The 17,731-nt window shown below is 44.0% G+C and overlaps 1 protein-coding gene across 8 annotated transcripts in view; it reads right to left on the reverse strand.

Annotated features, from left to right (window-relative positions):
• BBS9 (Bardet-Biedl syndrome 9) overlaps window positions 1–17,731 on the reverse strand; it is a 513,046-nt gene that overhangs the window by 359,845 nt on the left and 135,470 nt on the right. For all 8 annotated transcript variants that reach the window (XM_075921764.1, XM_075921758.1, XM_075921760.1 and 5 more), the window contains 3 exons: window positions 6,833–6,886; window positions 1,189–1,288; window positions 100–204 (listed from right to left, as the gene is read on the reverse strand). In XM_075921764.1, coding sequence (XP_075777879.1) covers window positions 100–204; window positions 1,189–1,288; window positions 6,833–6,886 — 259 coding nt within the window. The remainder of the gene's footprint in view (window positions 1–99; window positions 205–1,188; window positions 1,289–6,832; window positions 6,887–17,731) is intronic.

Here is a 17,731-nt window from a genome sequence, read left to right on the forward strand (position 1 = left end):
CTTTAAAGGAGTTTTAAAAAAAAGAAGAGCCATAAGAGAATCAAAGCCTTTACAAAAAAAAAAAACCAACAACAACAACTCTGAAATCATGTTGCTCACCTGTAGGTGTGCTATAGGAAGCCACAACATTTCCTTCCAGCTCCGCTGGTGGATAATTCCCCTTTAGAAAGACAGAAAGGGCCACAGCTTTTGAGCCGCATGACGCTACAAATAATAAAATATATTAAACAAATAAGGCCAACTGAAAGAAAACCAGATTTTTCCAATACTTCAGGAAATATTTTATATTAAGTTACATTATACATTTCCATCAAACTAATTCAATCAAATCTGTACATAATGTTTTTCTTTGATATATATTATTAAAACCAAAACAAGATGCTCTAATTAAAAACTCTTAAAATACAACAGTGAAATGTCAGTGTACAGCAAACATAAGACAGACTCTACAAATGCATTTCTATATTGAGGTCAGACTATTAGGGCCATCAGTCCTCTCTTAGGGAACATGCTGTAGGACCATAGGAACTGGTATTCCAGAAGAGACCAAAGATCTATCAGTTCCATTTTCCTGTCTCAGCAGAGACCAATGTTAAGATGCTTCTGACCAGGGTTGTCATATATATAGTCTGTGAGCCAGATCTGGGCCACAAGACACTTGTCTGTGGCCTGCGACTCCTTCTGCAATCTTCAGTGCAATCCATCCTGCAGCTACCTGAATTTCTAAGAGGCTGTAAAAGGAAGCCAGAGCAGGTAGAGTGGGCACTGCTAAGTATGAAGTTTATGTCTGACTGGGCAAAAAAATTCTCCCTTGTGGCTCAGCAGAAGCTCTTTGTACAGGCACAGTAATCATAATACCACATCCTTTTTGAAGTAGATTGACCAGTACCAGATGCAGTTTTACAGGGGAGGATGTACCATTACACTGTTTGAATGTATAGTAATTTGAACATTATTTTCTATCTTTTGGTTTCTGTATACACTCTAAGAGTCTGCTAGGGTTTTTTGACTACCACTACAGTTTCTTTCTTTTTTTTTTAAATGGACTCTAATCTCCATTATTAACATGTAAAAAATTAAGCTTGGTGCACGTATACTTAGACAGTCTAAGTAACTCTTAGAATAAAGCTGAAACATTCCCAGAAAAAGCAATACAGTATAATACTTTGTAATAGTAAAAGAATTTACCTAAATCAAAGATGAACTGATCACGGGTCAATGCTAAAGGAGGTTGTACACATATAGATAATTTTGTTTTCTGCACAGCCAATCTGCTCTGTAGTGTGATCTGTAGCAAGTTGAAAATAAAAAGGTATTGATACACAGACACACATTAATCCACCTATGACTTAAATTAAAACCAGGATAAATGGCAAAATTCACTCCAGTACAGAACTCCAGTACAGAACAGTTCAGCAATAACATTTAAGAATACCAAATTCAGTGATTATTTGCACTTACACAATTCCACTATAACTAATAGCTAAGAACATTCTGTGAAAAAGTAATGGTAGGCCTTGACAGCTAAGGAGAAAAAAAACTGAGACAGCTTATCAAAATTCCTTGTTAATATTCAGTCAAGACTATTTTATCATATTCAATTGCAATATGTTAGATTTGTTTTCTATTTTGCAAATATCTATCTTGTTTGGATTTTTTTTAATGTATAATAATGGCAACAGTCAATATAAACAGTAAAAATGTAGGGAAATTTAAATAAGGTGTTACACTATACTTTTCTTTCACCAGAAGGACTCTGTTCAGCAGCTAATTATGCTCAGTGATCATCAAATCATGAAATATGATATGACAATGATAGAATCTACTGTGCAAACACAGTATTTTCTAGTGTTGCTTTACTCCTAACACACACATATAACATACCTTTATTATATATAATGTAGAGATTCAGACTGGGAGAACCCTACACATTTTAAGCAACCATACCAATATAATTCAAAAGAAAAGGTCACAGATAAAATCCACTGATAAAAATAAAACTCGTATTTTTTCTGATTTTTAAATTTATTAATTGCACCTTCATGATAGTTATCATATGAAAAAACATTTTTACCTTTTTTCTCGGAAAAATAAGGACATTCCGGTAGGGAAGCTAAATTTCATTAATCAGCTAAGCGAGTAGTCTTTGGCATTTCCATCCCCTATTCAGTTAGTCCATAAGGGGAACACTCCCTATCCCGCTGCTCCTCTCCTTTTGAAATGTACAGGAGGCACCCGCGACTCTTGTGTATTTCAAAAGGAGAGACATAGCAGGTTCCCTGTCTCTCCCCCTTTGAAATGTACATGAGCCACCCTGCAGCTCTTGTATATTTCAAAGGGAGATACACAGTGGATTCCCGGCTTTTAAGCCGGCTCCCCCCAGCACTGGCTGTGCTCCCCCACCTTTCTACCTCTCTGAGGCAACTTCGTACAACACTTCAGGGATTCTTGTTAGAGTTGCAGCCTGTTAGACTGCCTGAAGAAGTTGTTGTAACGTAGTCCCCCATATCTGGGTTGTGAATTCTCACTGTATATTAGCAGCACAATAGAGGCTCTTACCCAAAAAGTGAAGAAAAGCTCTATGTAGCTTGTCTCTAAACAAAAATGGTTATCCAATAAGATATTGCCTCACCCACCTTATCTTGTGTAAAAACAAGGTATTTGCAAAGATATTTGTTTTATAAGCACGACACTGACCAATGACTTCCCACTGAATTTAGGTGTCACTATTTCCTCTAACATTCCCTTTCATCCTCAGTCTCAGAAATTGAATTAAATACCAGCAAAGACATTAACTCTGCCCTCTGCAACTCTGTTTAATTGAGGCTTGCACTTCCAAGCATGGGGCAAACTTTGTTTTTTGTATGAACAGTACAAACATTACTAAGCATGGACAATGTGAGGCCTTGTCTACACCCAAAATTTGAAACTTTTCTATCAAAACAGTTTTTAAAAGTGTTTTAGCTAAACCATTGAAAATTTCTCTCTGCCCCTCTCTGACAGGCAGAGCAAGTGGGGAGGAGGAGTGACTAGTCGAATTCCTACTCGACTACCTGATAAGCATTTGCTTAGCAGATAGCTGACTAGTCACTTACATCTCTACATTCCACCACCACTCCCATTCCCCCCCAAAAAAACAGACCACCTCCTAAAACAATCTATTAAAAACAAATTTTTCACAACATCCTAAAGATCTCTACATAGACTGATAGCAGTGTGGTTGTCAACAGTTATAAATATCACACAGTCACTTCTATAGATGCCTATTTTATTCTTAAGGCAAAAAAGTGGCTGCAGAGTAAACATTAAAAACAATAAAAGAACCTACGTGATTTCCAATAAGCTTACCAAAATTCACCCATCCTAAAATAGATTCTGGAGCAGTCTTCAAATTCCCATCCATGGGAATTACTGGGGTTGTAAATCCATCATAGCTTCATCCCAGAACAAGCACCCAGTTTGATGGGGCTTCACAAGGCCCAGCCCTTCCAACCCAATGCTAAGCATTGGGAGTCACTGTGCATCAGTGGTCATGGCCATTCGCTGAATAAGCAAGAAGGACCTGAGATCATTTTAAACTGGGTTATTTATCCAAAAAAATTTGGGGGGAGGGTTGTTGATTCCTGGATAAATCAGTTTTAACTAATTTATACACACACCCCTCTCCAAGGTTAGGGAGGAGGGCTTCAAAAGACTGATCATGTGGAAGCACATTAAAATCCCCCTCCTAGAAAAGATACATACAAATCCACAACACAAAGAGCAGTACTTTTAATAGAATGGACCTAAACAGTATTAACCCTAATTCAATAAGATCTAGCTTAATTCTGTGAAGTTCATCTTAATTCTATAAGGTTTACCCAAGACACTGGGTAACAAAATATTGTTAATCTTTCAGCGTGCACCTTGAGAATCTTTTCCCACCTGAAGGAGCCTTTAGGACTCCTTTAAGCTTCTATGGACGTTTTTTGATGGCATAAAGGGAACTGAAGCCATGGTGAGGATTTTGCCCACTACCTATTTTTATAAGCAACTAATTTTATAAGCTTTTTCTGCTGAGCCAGTGACTTTTTTCAGAATTAAATATAATCCTTGTTTATGACTAGTAAAAAAAAAAGTATATTTTTGGGGGGGGGGGGGGGGAGGAGGAGGGAAGAGGGATTCCTGTTCCCTACACCATAGTTATAATCAGAACAGCCACAATTTTACTCACTTGGAAGAATTAAAATCCATTAACTATTATTCTTATTCACACTGCAGCCAACCTGCCGTGTTATACATATTGGTGGCTCTAGTAGTATAACATACAGAAGGACGGAGGAAGGGAGCTGAAGCTCCCTTCCCTCCTCCACCCCAATTCATCAGGGCACATTACTGGCTGTTCCCCATTGTCAGGGAGCAAGGGGAAAGTGCACAGTTTACTACATTCCTCACTCTGGCTGGGGAGCACAGGGGGCAGACAAACCTGGACCCGTCCCAGCCAGGGGACATGCACCCCTCACCCAGCTGAGCCTGCTGGAGCCATGGAGAGGTGTTTCTCACCTGGCCCCAAGCTGCTGTGGTGAGAGAGACTGAAGGAAAGGAAGGGAAGGAAAGGCAGACAGTGACTTCTCCCTGGGGCAGGATGGCCTGGAGGGTGGGGGGACAGAGGGTAAGAGGTGTACAGGCCATCATCCAACTTCTCCCTGGGGCTGGCACATGGAGACAGGGGACAGGCCATGTGGGAGGGCAGAGCCCCATATAGGCCACCCACTGGCTTCTCCCAGGCTGGGCAAGCCAGAAAGCAGGGCTTCTCCCTGGGATGGACACATGAGGGACTGCACATCCCGCCCGCCCACCAGCCAGCTTTGGCCCGGGACAAGGCAGGGCAGGGCCGTATATCCTGCCTGCTGTCTTCTCCCAGGGCAAGGGGGAGCTGTCCCATGGCAAGGGGTGCCACATGTCTCACCCGCCAGTTCTGGCCTGAGGCAAGAAGGGCTACACCTCCCACCTGCTGGCTTTGGTCCAGGGCAAGGAGAGGACTGCACAAATTAAATTTTTAAAACTATGCTAACTCAAAATTAACATTACAGCAGTTTAAGTCCAATAATACAGAAGTTTAGCATCTAGAGTTAATGGTAACTTGTCAACAACTTATAAATAATATCCTGTTTGAGTACACATTTGGCCAGAGAAACAAGAAGAGAAAGAATGACTCATGAGCAATGTATTTAGGAACCTTACTTCTGTGTTTCCGCACTTTTTCTGATTTTGCTGTGTAAAAGAGTTTGACTACACAAAAGATATTCCCTATTACTGTCTATAGCACTAAGCAATGGCAAGTGGTGCTAAATACAGACAATATAGCAATCTATTCAGTGTTGGATTAGCTGTACCAGTTGTGAGCAACGACTGTTTATTTCTGTATTTGTAGTGGACACAAATACCACAGTAACAACTCTTTTCAAATAATTTTGTGGGGTGAGTTGGTTCGCGAGAGAGAGAGAGAGACAGAGAGACAGAGAGACAGAAAAGAATTGCTTGTGGCCAACAATGTGAGAATTTAAATAGCCCGAATTAGACTTTGATGTGCACACTTTAGTGTGCATGCCTAGAAGTGGAGAAGGGCCAGTTCTACCACTAATACTGGTGGTTGGATGGAGACAGTTTTCTTACAGTTTAGACTGCAATGATTGTGAGTGAAATCCTGGCTATGCCAGAGTCAATAGCAGAGCCCCATATGGAGGAGGGAGCAAAATAGAAACAATTTATTTTTATGAATATTTAGAAATTACAGATTATTTCAACTGAAATCACTGAGACCATAAAATTTTGTGGAAATGGTGGCTTATTTGATCATCTTCTATTTTCTCCTCTTGTTGATATTAAGACAGTTCAATTGAGAATTTCATTGTGTGTGTTTTTAATGAGATGCTTAACATCTCCTTTATGTGGACTCAGATTCTAATAACCTTTTCTCGTAGTTTCTTGTTCTATAAAAAAATCACCTACATATGGCATATGGTGCTACTTAAACAGAGTAAGATATCAGAATCCAGACTATGATGTATTCCCATCAGTCCCTGTTTTTCAGTCTGAAGAGAGAAAGAATGGGCAGAGATAAGAGAAAGCAAAGCCTTCATTTTGCTCTGTTAATAAATTTTAGAAGTTACTGTGGCAGGTTTGGAAGTTAAATTACTGTACTACCAATTTTGTTTCATGCTCAGAAGAAATATATTCTATATTATATAATTGTATGCATATGCACACACACAAATCTTTTCTTCAAAACTAGGCACAAGCATTAATTTTCATTTAGGACTCTGACCATGTTGTTTCCGATTAAAATTCTGAACTATTTGTGTTGCAACTGTAAATAAATTTATGAGAACAAGTTTTTGCAAAATAAACAAATTTATTTATTTTCATTCTTTCGTAACTAAAAAGACATTCAGAGAGATTTGGCTCAACCTTTCTAAAAAAATTCACCTTTTGAACTGAAATGTTTTCTCTGTGCAAAGGTGAATATTTCTTAGAATATTCACTGTCAGGCATCCACTATGAAAAATTTAAAAACTACTACTTTTCACCCCATAGTCATTACATATCTTTTATCTGACTTTTCCTTTAAAACAGACGGACTGTACATAATATTTCCTAATCACTCTAAATTTTTGGCAGGAAATTAGGAAAAGTTCCCTTTGCACACCAAAAAGGAAACAGAATTGTAAATATATATGGCACTTCAAACTCAATTCTCATTTGTATTACATACGTAAAAGGGATAACAAATGTGAAAAGTTTGCTGAATTTTGTTGCTATTAAGTGATACAGTTCGAGCTATGCACAATACCTTTACTGTGACTGAAGGAACTGCCTCTGCTCTCACCTCACTGTCAATGGCTTGCTGTGAAGAAAAAAATGAAAACGGAGCAAATGCAGTATCACACATGAATGAGTGAATACAATGAATGCAATATTATCCTCCCACCACCAACTAGCTAAATAGAGAGTTAACTGTAAAGAACTTATCACTCTGATGACAGATTGAAATACACAAAATAGATTTCTGGGCCCCTTCTTTAGAAAAGACAAAATTCTGTTTAAAACCGCCCACAAAAAGAATAAGCAATGGTTATGAGCATTTTGTATATAAAAGCCAATATACTTCATATATATAATTGAATATTTGAAACTGTTTTGTCTGGCCTGGACCCTTCTACTGTGATTTATTCAAATTGTGGGAACTCCTTGTGTTATTCAGTGAGGAGAGGCAACTTCCATATAGTATACACATCCACACCATAGTATATAATGCATAATTACCATACGCAATCTTATAATCAAAAAGCATACTGTATATGTCCTGTACATAAAAGACCGAAATAGAGAGTGGGAGGCTTTTTTATTGTGCTGCTTATTTCTATTTATATAAACCATCATGTCCACATCAATAATTAGCTTGACATACAGTAGGGTATTTTTACACACACACAAATCCCTACAAAACTAAACTATGCTGAAAGGTAATTATACCAGTATATATTACAAGAGATTATACCTTTCTGTGGTCAAAGATTAAATAAAACAATGCTTTCTGCTAGCATACACAAGATACACTGTTTGCTACTGTCCTATCCTCCTTCCCTCCCCATCCTAAGCATTAGGATTCACTAACAGTGTCCTTAGTGCATTTTCAGAATTCCAAAAAAAAGTAGTAGGGATCCCTCTGGATGCAAGGATTCAAAAGGTGCTGGACTTCGATATGTTTCCAATTTTTCCTTCCCATTAGTTCCTTATTGCATTTCCATCCCATGTATTATACAGTAAGAAACACCATGAAATCTTTTTCCTCATGTGAAATTATACATATAATTGCCTCCAGATCCATGCTCAATATCATAGCTCTCTTTGAAGGAGATGGTTGAAGCAGATCAGTTTACATCCACAAGAATTAATTTATCAGTGCAACAACGGGACAATTTACTATTGACCTAAGGAATTACAAAGCTGCAAGGTTATCATCACAACTAGGCAAGATCAGGCTGACAGACTTTTGTCCTTTTTTGCACTAATAAATCTTTCCTATGGACAACTGCTAAGACAAAGAAACTAAAGGTAAATTGCTTATCTAACAAACAATAAAACAACTTTTATAAAGATGACAGTTATACTTTTAAATGAAAGTAAAGTATTAACATACAATTCCATTTATATTTTGCAAATACTGTAGCAAGAAATCCCAGTAAACACTTTTAAAGCAATTCATGGCCAGAAATGGCTAGTTAACAGCTGTTTGGCATAGCATTGTTCATGTTCCAAAAGGTTTATATATTAAATTTTAGTGCAAAAAGTAAGACTGGACATAAGAGATTTCAGTAACCTGGAACACAACTACAATACAAAATGACCGATTTCTTTCTGTATATTTTAAACTACACTGCAGCATCCCAGAACGTAAAGCGGCAAAGGCCCACCAGTCCACCTTGCCAATCTCTCTGCCAAAGCAGGATCACTCCCTACAGGTATCTGCGAATGCTTTGCACAGTACAGTTTCAAATGATCCACATAATGGGATTTCTAGTGTTTCTCTATAGATTACTAAAAGTTTCTCTTCAGACTATTAACATACTGTAACAGAGCTCAACACCGGGAAATAATTCAAGAAACTCACCTTAAAATTTTATTTTACTCAGTTTCATCCCGTTTTTAAGGGTTAAGACAGAGAACCACACTAATTAGAACTATTAACCAAAGCATTTTGCAATGTATTGAGATCTTTGCATCAAATACAGTAAGATCTCTGTCAGTTACACAAGCAAACATATTAGTATGTCATGCATGTAACATGGTTTTAACTATATTTTTGGGGGTTGTATGCTATATAAGACAGAGTGTATAAAACAAACTGGGAAACTTGCCAAAATGAAAAGTTCTGTTTTCCTTTCTCTCCCCCCATTTTCTAATTATAAAAAATAAGTGAATAGTTATATTTGGCAATATTCTTCAATGCCTTATTCATATCTGTGGGAATGCAGATACAATTTACTAGTACTATTTTATTCAATAAGGATCCATATACATTAGTGCAGACCCTGTGTAATCAATCCCTCTACAACCAAAAAGGCTTGTTGACACATGAACATATTCAGTTTCTTCACATAAATACCACTCCTCAAAGCCTATCCATGATTCTTACCATCTGTAATTCAACATAAAAAAGTATCAATTCAAGCTACAAAAAGAATGCAACCCAAATAACCAGTGTATCATGACTACAAGCAACTTGAAATACTATTCAAATTGGTATTACAAAGACAGCCTTTCAAAATTATACTTGGCCTCTTGTCTGGGGCAAATCATATTTATTTATTCGCTTTTCTTATTAGACTAGTAACAAGAAGGCTTTTTAAAGTTTCTTGCAATAAAAGGGAGGCAAGCAGAATTTGCACCTAGCCTCATGAACTCTTGAAGATTGGAAATACAATAACCTAATGTAAGTGAAATGGCAAAAAAAGAATTTAAAAACAAAATCACTGCATACTTTTATTAATTACAAAGTAACCAAAAATTACTAAAATGTTGGCAGTCATGTTCTATCCCCTGAATTGTCACTATATTACAAAAATGGTCTAGGATACACTTCCTATCTGGATTATGCTTAAATGGGCAAACACACCATGAAGGAACATGTGCTGAGGCTGGGAATTGGAAGCTATGAGCTTCGTAACAATGATTTGAAATCTAGAACCCTCTATTCATTGGTCAAGCCTTAACGAGGGGGTATGACTATCAGGAAGGCCAGGGCTATATAAAGCTCTTAGTAAGCAACTTGGGAGCTTAGAGAACGGGAGCAGTTAAAAGGAGTTTTGTAAGGGAGTTTAAAGGGAGCTAGGTACGCTTAGCATTCTTTAAAACTTTTAAACTAAACTAAACTCTAAACTACCTGATTTAAATTTTAAAAAAACTATCAATAATCTAATTATCTGTAGGAGAGAATGCAGGCAGAAGCCCTGCAGCAGAGTGGGGGCCATTCTGTTTATTGTACCCAATGTACAAGTATGATTACCTCCCCTATGGGCAGGTGTGTATGTGTACATTCCATGCAAAGAGCTCCTGGTCCTCAGACACCACAAACGGGTTTTGGAGGCCAGGGTGCCTGAATTGGAGGACCTAAGAAAGGCAGAGAGGTAGGTAGATGAGGCTTTCCCGGACACTGTAGAACTGTCCCACTTCCAGTCAGACAGCCTGTGTGCTGTTAAGGAGGGTGAAAGGCTCAGAGAAGGAGAATATTCAGCTGGAGCAGAGGGTAACCACCCCATAGTAGGAACCCTCCTTTCAGATGATATTGTGGTATCCTCTTGCACTAAGGATACCTCTCCAGAGGAGAGAACTACAGTCATTAGGAAAAGGCAGGTGTTAGCAACAGGGGATTCAATCATTAGAAATATAGACAGCTGGGTTTGTGATAAGAAATTGTTACTCACCTTGTGCAGTAACATCTGTTCTTCAAGATGCGTGTCCCCGTGGGTGCTCCACTGAACATGTCGGGCTCGTCCCGGCGCCGCAAACTGGAGAGTTTTTGCCAGCAGTAGCCCCCTCCGGAGGACCGCGCATGCGCAGAAGTGCCTCGCGCCGTTCGCACTCTTTTCTGCGTTGAGCGGTCCGACGCGCCAGTTCCTCCTAGCCGGAACATCTGTAAGATACAAACATAAGAGTTCCGAAGCAGGGAGGAGGGCGGGTCGTGGAGCACCCACGGGGACACACATCTCGAAGAACAAGGTGAGTAACAATTTCTTCTTCTTCGAGTGATATCCCCGTGGGTGCTCCACTGAAGGTGAGTAGGAAGCAGTAGCCCAAACAGAGACGCCATGCTTCGGAATTATCTGTGCACAGAAGAGAGAACTGCTTGAGTAACTGCTATGTCTGTAGCCCTGAAGCGATCCAGGGCGTAATGCCTAGCAAACGTGGACGAAGATGACCAAGTAGACATGCTCCTGGTTGAGTATGCTTTTGGTCGACAGGACAGGGGTCTGCCGCGGATGGTGTAACAGCGAGTGATGCAATTCACAATATGTGAGGAGATGCGCTGCGAGGAGATCTGTTGGCCTTTAGAGAGGGTTGCCAGGGATAGTAGTAGGCGTGAGGACTTTCGAAAAGAGCGCGTTCTGTCCAAGTAGAATGCAAGCGCTCTCCTGATGTCTAGTGTGTGCCAGCGTGCCTTCTCGGGGTTAGCGTGTGGTTTCGGAAAGAAAATGGGAAAAACCATGGGCTCGTTGATGTGGAATGGTGAATTGACTTTTGGCAAGAAGGCTGGGTGACAGCGTAATGTGACCCCCTGTTGGGTGAATAACGTATACGGAGGATCGGCAGAAAGTGCTGCGAGTTCAGAAACGCAGCGGGCCGACGTGATTGCCAGGAGAAAGGTGACCTTAGTGGTGAGAGTCTGCATGTCACAAGTTGCCAGCGGTTCAAATGGTGGCCGAGTAAGAGTGTCCAACACCAAGGCAAGGTCCCAGGGCTCAGGAGTGGGCCTGTATGTTGGGTAAAGGTTGGTAATTCCCTTCATGAACCTCTTCGCTAGTGGATGTGCAAAGACAGACGATCCGTCTACGGGGGAACGGAAGGCTGAGGTTGCAGCCAAATGAACCTTAAGTGAAGTTATCGCCAAGCTCTGTGAGCGTAAGCAGAGCATATAGTCCAGGATGGATTGTATAGGTGCCCTTCGAGGGTCTGTGTCCTGTGAGTGGCACCACGTCTGAAAGCGTCGCCACTTGTAGAGGTAAGATCTCCTGGTGGATTGGCGCCTGCTTTGTATGAGGACTTCTCTGACTGCTTGGGAACAGGTTAATTCCGGTCCTTGGAGCCAGTCAGGAGCCATGCTGTTAGGTGCAGCCGGTTGACACTGAGGTGGAGAAGGGTGCCGTGCTGCTGCGAGAGGAGGTTGGGCCACTGCGGGAGCTGGAGCGGCTGAGACATCGACATGTGCATAAGTTGCGGCAGCCAAGTCTGATGGGGCCAGAAGGGAGCCACCAGGATTACTGTTGCTGCATCCGCCAGTATCTTCTCTATCACCCGAGGAATGAGGGGAATTGGGGGAAAGGCGTATAGAAGACGGTACTTCCCCCAATGAAGCAGAGAGGCATTTCCTATCGATCCGCTGCCTATGCCAGCCCTCGAGCAGTAAGAACGGCATCTCTTGTTGTCTCGAGTGACAAAGAGGTCCACTTGCGGGTGGCCCCATAGTTGGAAGAGGCCACGGACTACCTCGTCGAGGAGCTCTCATTTGTGTTGGGAGTGGAAAGATCTGCTCAGTGTGTCCGCAATGGTATTGTTCTTTCCCGGTAGGTAAGCAGCTTTGAGCGTGATGCCGTGGCGAATCGCCCAGTTCCAAAGGCGTATTGATTCTGCACACAGGGTTCTGGATCTGGCTCCGCCCTGGCGATTGATATAGTATACGGTGCAGATGTTGTCCGTAAGAATCTATACTAAGGCACCTTGGATGTGATGAACAAAGTGACGGCATGCATTGAAAACTGCTCTGAGCTCCAGAAAGTTTATGTAGAGTAGGGCTTCTTTGTAAGACCATAGACCTTGGACCTGATGTTGTAGCATGTGAGCATCCCAGCCCACGAGGGATGCGTTGGTGGTAATTTGTAGAGATGGAGCTGGAGCGCGAAATGGGACACCCACAAGCACCTTGGTCGGATCGAGCCACCACGTCAGTGAGTCTTTGACGCGAGCGGGGATGGATGTCAACTTGTGTATATCGGTGATGCCGGGAGTGTATACCATCTGGAGCCAGTGGTGCAGACACCGCATGCGGAGACGCGAATGTGCGACGACGTACGTCGTAGAAGCCATGTGACCTAATAACTTCAGGCACGTGAGGAACGAGACTGCCGGAGCGGTGCGCAGGACATTCACTAGGTCTCGGATGGCGTGGGCCCTGTCCGTGGGTAAGTACGCCCTGGCGGTTATAGAGTCTATCCTGTCCCCAATGAACTCGATGGACTGGGATGGAATCAGAGACGATTTTGGTAGGTTGATTACCAGTCCTAGAGCTTCGAAGATGTCTCTCGCGATGGTAACTGCGGTTCCGATCTGTTGCATAGAAGGGGCCCTGAGTAGACAATCGTCGAGATAGGGAAAGATGGTGATGCCAGTGCATCAGAGGTATGCAGCTACAACTGCTAGGGTCTTTGAGAATACCCTGGGAGCCGCAGAAAGACTGAAAGGAAGTACAGCATATTGGTAGTGGTCGGTGCCTAGGGTAAAACGTAGAAATCTCCTGTGTACCGGATGGATGGAGATATGAAAGTACGTGTCTTGGAGATCGAGGGACGCGAGCCAATCCCCTTGATGTAGTGATGGTATGATGTAACCCAGAGTAACCATTTTGAATTTTTGCTTCCGTAGGTAGCGGTTGAGGCCACAAAGGTCTAAAATTGGTCTCCAGCCGCCGGACTTCTTTCGCGTGAGAAAGTACCGGGAGTAGAAGCCTTTGCCTCTGAAGTCGGAAGGAACCTCCTCCACTGCCCCGGTAGTAAGTAGGCGCGTGACCTCCTGGCGCAGTAGAAGGTCGTGAGAGGGGTCCCTGAAAAGGGACGGGGATGGAGGGTTGGAGGGGGGCAGGATGGTGAAGGGGATAGCGAGGCCGGAAGTGACTATCTCCCTGACCCAACGGTCCGTGGTGATGGCAAACCAACAGCGGTAGTAGGGCCTCAGGCGGTACTGGAATAACTTGGTTACCTGCGGGTAGGGTTCCAACAAGGGTATGGCGCGCAGTCCCTCGACAAGGGCGTCAAACCTGCTGTCGAGGTTGTTGTTGGTTGTGTGCCTTATTGGGTTGTTGGCGCCGTCGCCTGTGTTGCTCGTATGGTCTAAAGTGTTGGGCAGTATAGGAGGAGGAGGGCCTCTGCCTGTTGTAGGGCCAAGCTCTCTTGCATCTGAAAGGCGGGGTATACATGCCAAGGGTTCTCAACGTAGTTCGGGAATCCTTTCCCGAATAGAACACTTGATCGGTGTTCTGTGCGAACAACGAGGCACGGTCAAAGGGAAGGTCCTCCACCTTGGGTTGTAGGTCTTTGGGCACGGATGCCAGGTGTAGCCAAGAGGCACGTCGCATGACTATAGACGTCGCCGTAGTGCGGGAAGCGGAATCAGCAATATCGAGAGAGATCTGGAGTGCGGTGCGGGCCGCTGTGTAGCCCTCCTGCACGATGGATTTTAGTACCTCTCTGTTGGACTCTGGTAAATGATATATATGGGGAGCCAACTTAAGAGTAGTTGTCGAAGTTGTGGTTAGCGAGCTGGGCGGAGTAGTTGGCCATTCTCGGGGTGGCCGTAGCAGACGAATAGACCTTCCTGCCGAGGAGGTCCAGACGCTACGCTTCCTTGGCCGCCGCCAAATTTCTAGATTGTGCCTTTTGTTGGGCAGCCTCAACGACAATAGAGTTGGGGGCGGGATGGGTGAAAAGAAATTCCGCATCCTTTGCATCAATAAAGTATTTCCTATCCGTGCGCTTGTTTGTAGGAGGCGCAGATGCTGGCGTCTGCCAGATGTCGTTGGAGATTTCGAGGACTGCCGCATCGAAAGGAAGGGCCAGCTTTGATTTGCTGGATTGTTGAAGATTCCTAAAGAGCACGTGCTGCTTCTGGGGTGCTTCCGAAGCATGTAGATTCTGGGAATAGGCGACCCTTTTAAAAAGCTCATGAAATTGTTTATAATCATTCACCACAGAGGGCTCATCGTTAAAAACCGCATCATCTGGGGAGGAGGAGGAGAGGTCCGTCGGGGAACCTGTAGGTTATTGGTCTGTTACTGGGGATTGAGGAGCGCCTCCATGTGAAGCGTCACCGGTGAGCGTCGGAGGGCGCTGCACCGGTGGGATAGAGTCTTGGGTTTCTGGCTGTGGTGAATATGATCGACGCTCTTGCGGAGGTGAGGGTTGTGAGAGCCATGTGGGAGAGCGTGAGCGGTCACGATAGTGCGAGGAGTCTCGCCGGCGGTGATAATCGTGGTGCGAGTAGACAGGTGAACGTGAGGTGGCGCTCCTGCGATGGTGATAATACACGCGGGAGGGTGATCGTGAGCGACAGGAACAGTGAGATGGAGACCTCGAATAGTATGAGTAGCGGTAGCGAGGTGAGAGCGACAGTCTCGAGGATTGCCGGGAGTGCTGAGAGGGAGAATGACTGCAGTAATGTCGTCCCGTGACGAGGTGAGAGAGAAGGCTCAGGAGAGAAGACTGCTCTGCCCGGGCTGGAGGTAGGTGTACAGACGTGGTGTGTTTTCCTCTGTGCCTTAGTTGGAATACTCTTAGGTGGAGGAGCCATTGAGACTGGGCTGCCCTGGACCAATATGATCGAGACAGAATCGGATACATCCCCTAAGTGGTGTGGCGACCTTGGCACCGAGGTTGGGGATGGAGGTGCCGTATCCTCTCCTGATGCACCAATTTGTTGGGCCGCAGGAGCCGGTTCCGCAGAGGTTGGTGCGACAGAGCTGTGCTGGTGTTCGCTCTGGCGTATGGGTTGCTCCCCACTCTTTGAATGAGGCCGGGCTGGTCTCGACGCCGATTGCTTTCTCGGCGCTTGGTCGGATCGGCGAGCCTCCTGATCTCTCGGCAACGGGCTCGCTATCGGTGCCGTTTTAGCTGATGGTGCAGTGCCGCCCGTCGGTGCCGACTCCACCCTCGCCGGCAGGTGCTTCAACGGTGCCGGTCGAGGCCCCGGTGCCACGGCGCCGTGGTGGCAAGCGGTGCCGCATGGAGGCTCGGTGCCGTAGATGACGGTGCCAACTCCGGGCGCACTGCCGGTGCCGGTGGTACGGAAAGCGCGGGACTAGGCACCGATGTACTGCGGGCTTTAGGTGCCTTATCCACTCCCTGTCTGGGAGGGAAGCCCGATGAACTCTGTGCTTCTCCTGCACTTACGCTCCTAGAGGGAGCGGAGCTTTTTCCGTCCCGAGACTTACGTGGGACTAAAGCCTCCCGTTGCTCAGTTGACAGGGGTTGGAGCGCCTTATTAAAAAGCAACATCTTCAGGCGCATTTCTCTGTCACGCCTAGCCCGAGCGGTCAGCTTCGAGCAGTGACTGCATTTTTGTGGGATATGGCCTTCTCCCAGACAGCGGATGCAGCGGGAGTGGCCGTCCGAGGCAGGCATAGGGTCGGCGCAAGAGGCACAGTTCTTGAAGCCCGGAGATCCGGGCATGATGGAGGCACTAGAGGGGCCGGTCGGTAGAGACCTAGGAAGGCTGTTAATTCTAACTTTAACTTTAACTTTTAACTCTTTTTTTTTTAACAACTAACTCACTAACTAGATAAAGCTAATAATACAGGGAAGGGGCTAACTGGGAATAGAACTAGTAATAATAATAATCTTAATTCTCCTCAGAAAAGGAGGAGCGTGTTCTAACTCCGTCTGTGACCGTGGACAGTTAGGAAGAACTGGCGCGTCGGACCGCTCAACGCAGAAAAGAGCGCGAATGGCGCGAGGCACTTCTGTGCATGCGCGGTCCTCCGGAGGGGGCTACTGCTGGCAAAAACTCTCCGGTTTGCGGTGCCGGGACGAGCCCGACACCTTCAGTGGAGCACCCACGGGGACATCACTCAAAGAAGAACCAGGAGAACTGTATGGTGACTTGCCTGCCAGGTGCAAAAGTTGCGGATCTCTCAATACATCTAGACAGATTTATGTGTGGTGCTGGGAGGAGCCAGTGATCATGGTATATGTAGGTACCAATGACATACGGAGGGGTAAGAAAGAGGTTCTGGAGGCCAAATTTAGGCTTCTAGGAAAGAGATTGAAATCCAGGACCTTTGTGGTGTGTTCTCTGAGATGCTTCCAGTTCCACACACAGGGCTAGGTATGCAAGCAGAACTTCAGAGTCTCACTGCATGGATGAGACGATGGTGTAGAGAGGAGGAGTTAGATATATTAGGAACTAGGGAAACTTTGGAAAAGGGGCACTATACAGGAAGGATGGGCCAAAATGGAATGCTGGCACTTAACATTAAAAAGGCTGTAGAACAGTTTTTAAATTAAGGGCTGAGGAAAAGCTCACAGGTGCGGAGGAGAACATGGATCAGACAGAGATATCTCTTAAGGAAGGGTCTATTAACAGAGATTCACTATGTTCTAGCAAGGAGGAGAGGAAGGAAGATGATAAAGTATGGTTCAGATCAGATGAGAAACAGTCAAATGAAAAAGAGTCCAACACATCAGGAAATGGCAGACAAAAAGTAACACATTTTTAAAGTGCTTATGTACAAATGCTAGAAGTCTAAATAATAAGATGGGTGAACTAGAGTGCCTCATTTTAAAGGACAATATTGATATAATAGGCATCATGAAACTTGGTGAAATGAGGACAATCAATGGGACATAGTCATACCAGAGTACAAAATACATCGGAAGGACAGAACAGGTCATGCTGGTGAGGGAGTGGCACTATATGTGAAAGAAAATGTGGAGTCAAAGTAAAAATCTTAAATGAACCAAAATGTTCCCTAGAATCCCTATGGGTAGTAATTTCATGCTCAAATAATAAGAATATAGCAGTAGGGATATATTCTTGACTACCTGACCAGGATGCCGTTAGTGACTATGAAATGCCAAGGGAGATTAGCACACTTACTGGGTACACGTCACTTCAGAACGGGATGCAGAGATTAAATTTCTTGATACCTTAAATGACTGCTTCTTAGAGCAGCTGGTTCTGGACCCCCATGAGAAGAGAGGCAATT

Source organism: Pelodiscus sinensis, chromosome 2 (genome assembly GCF_049634645.1).
Source record: "Pelodiscus sinensis isolate JC-2024 chromosome 2, ASM4963464v1, whole genome shotgun sequence".
Lineage (NCBI taxonomy): Eukaryota > Metazoa > Chordata > Testudines > Trionychidae > Pelodiscus > Pelodiscus sinensis.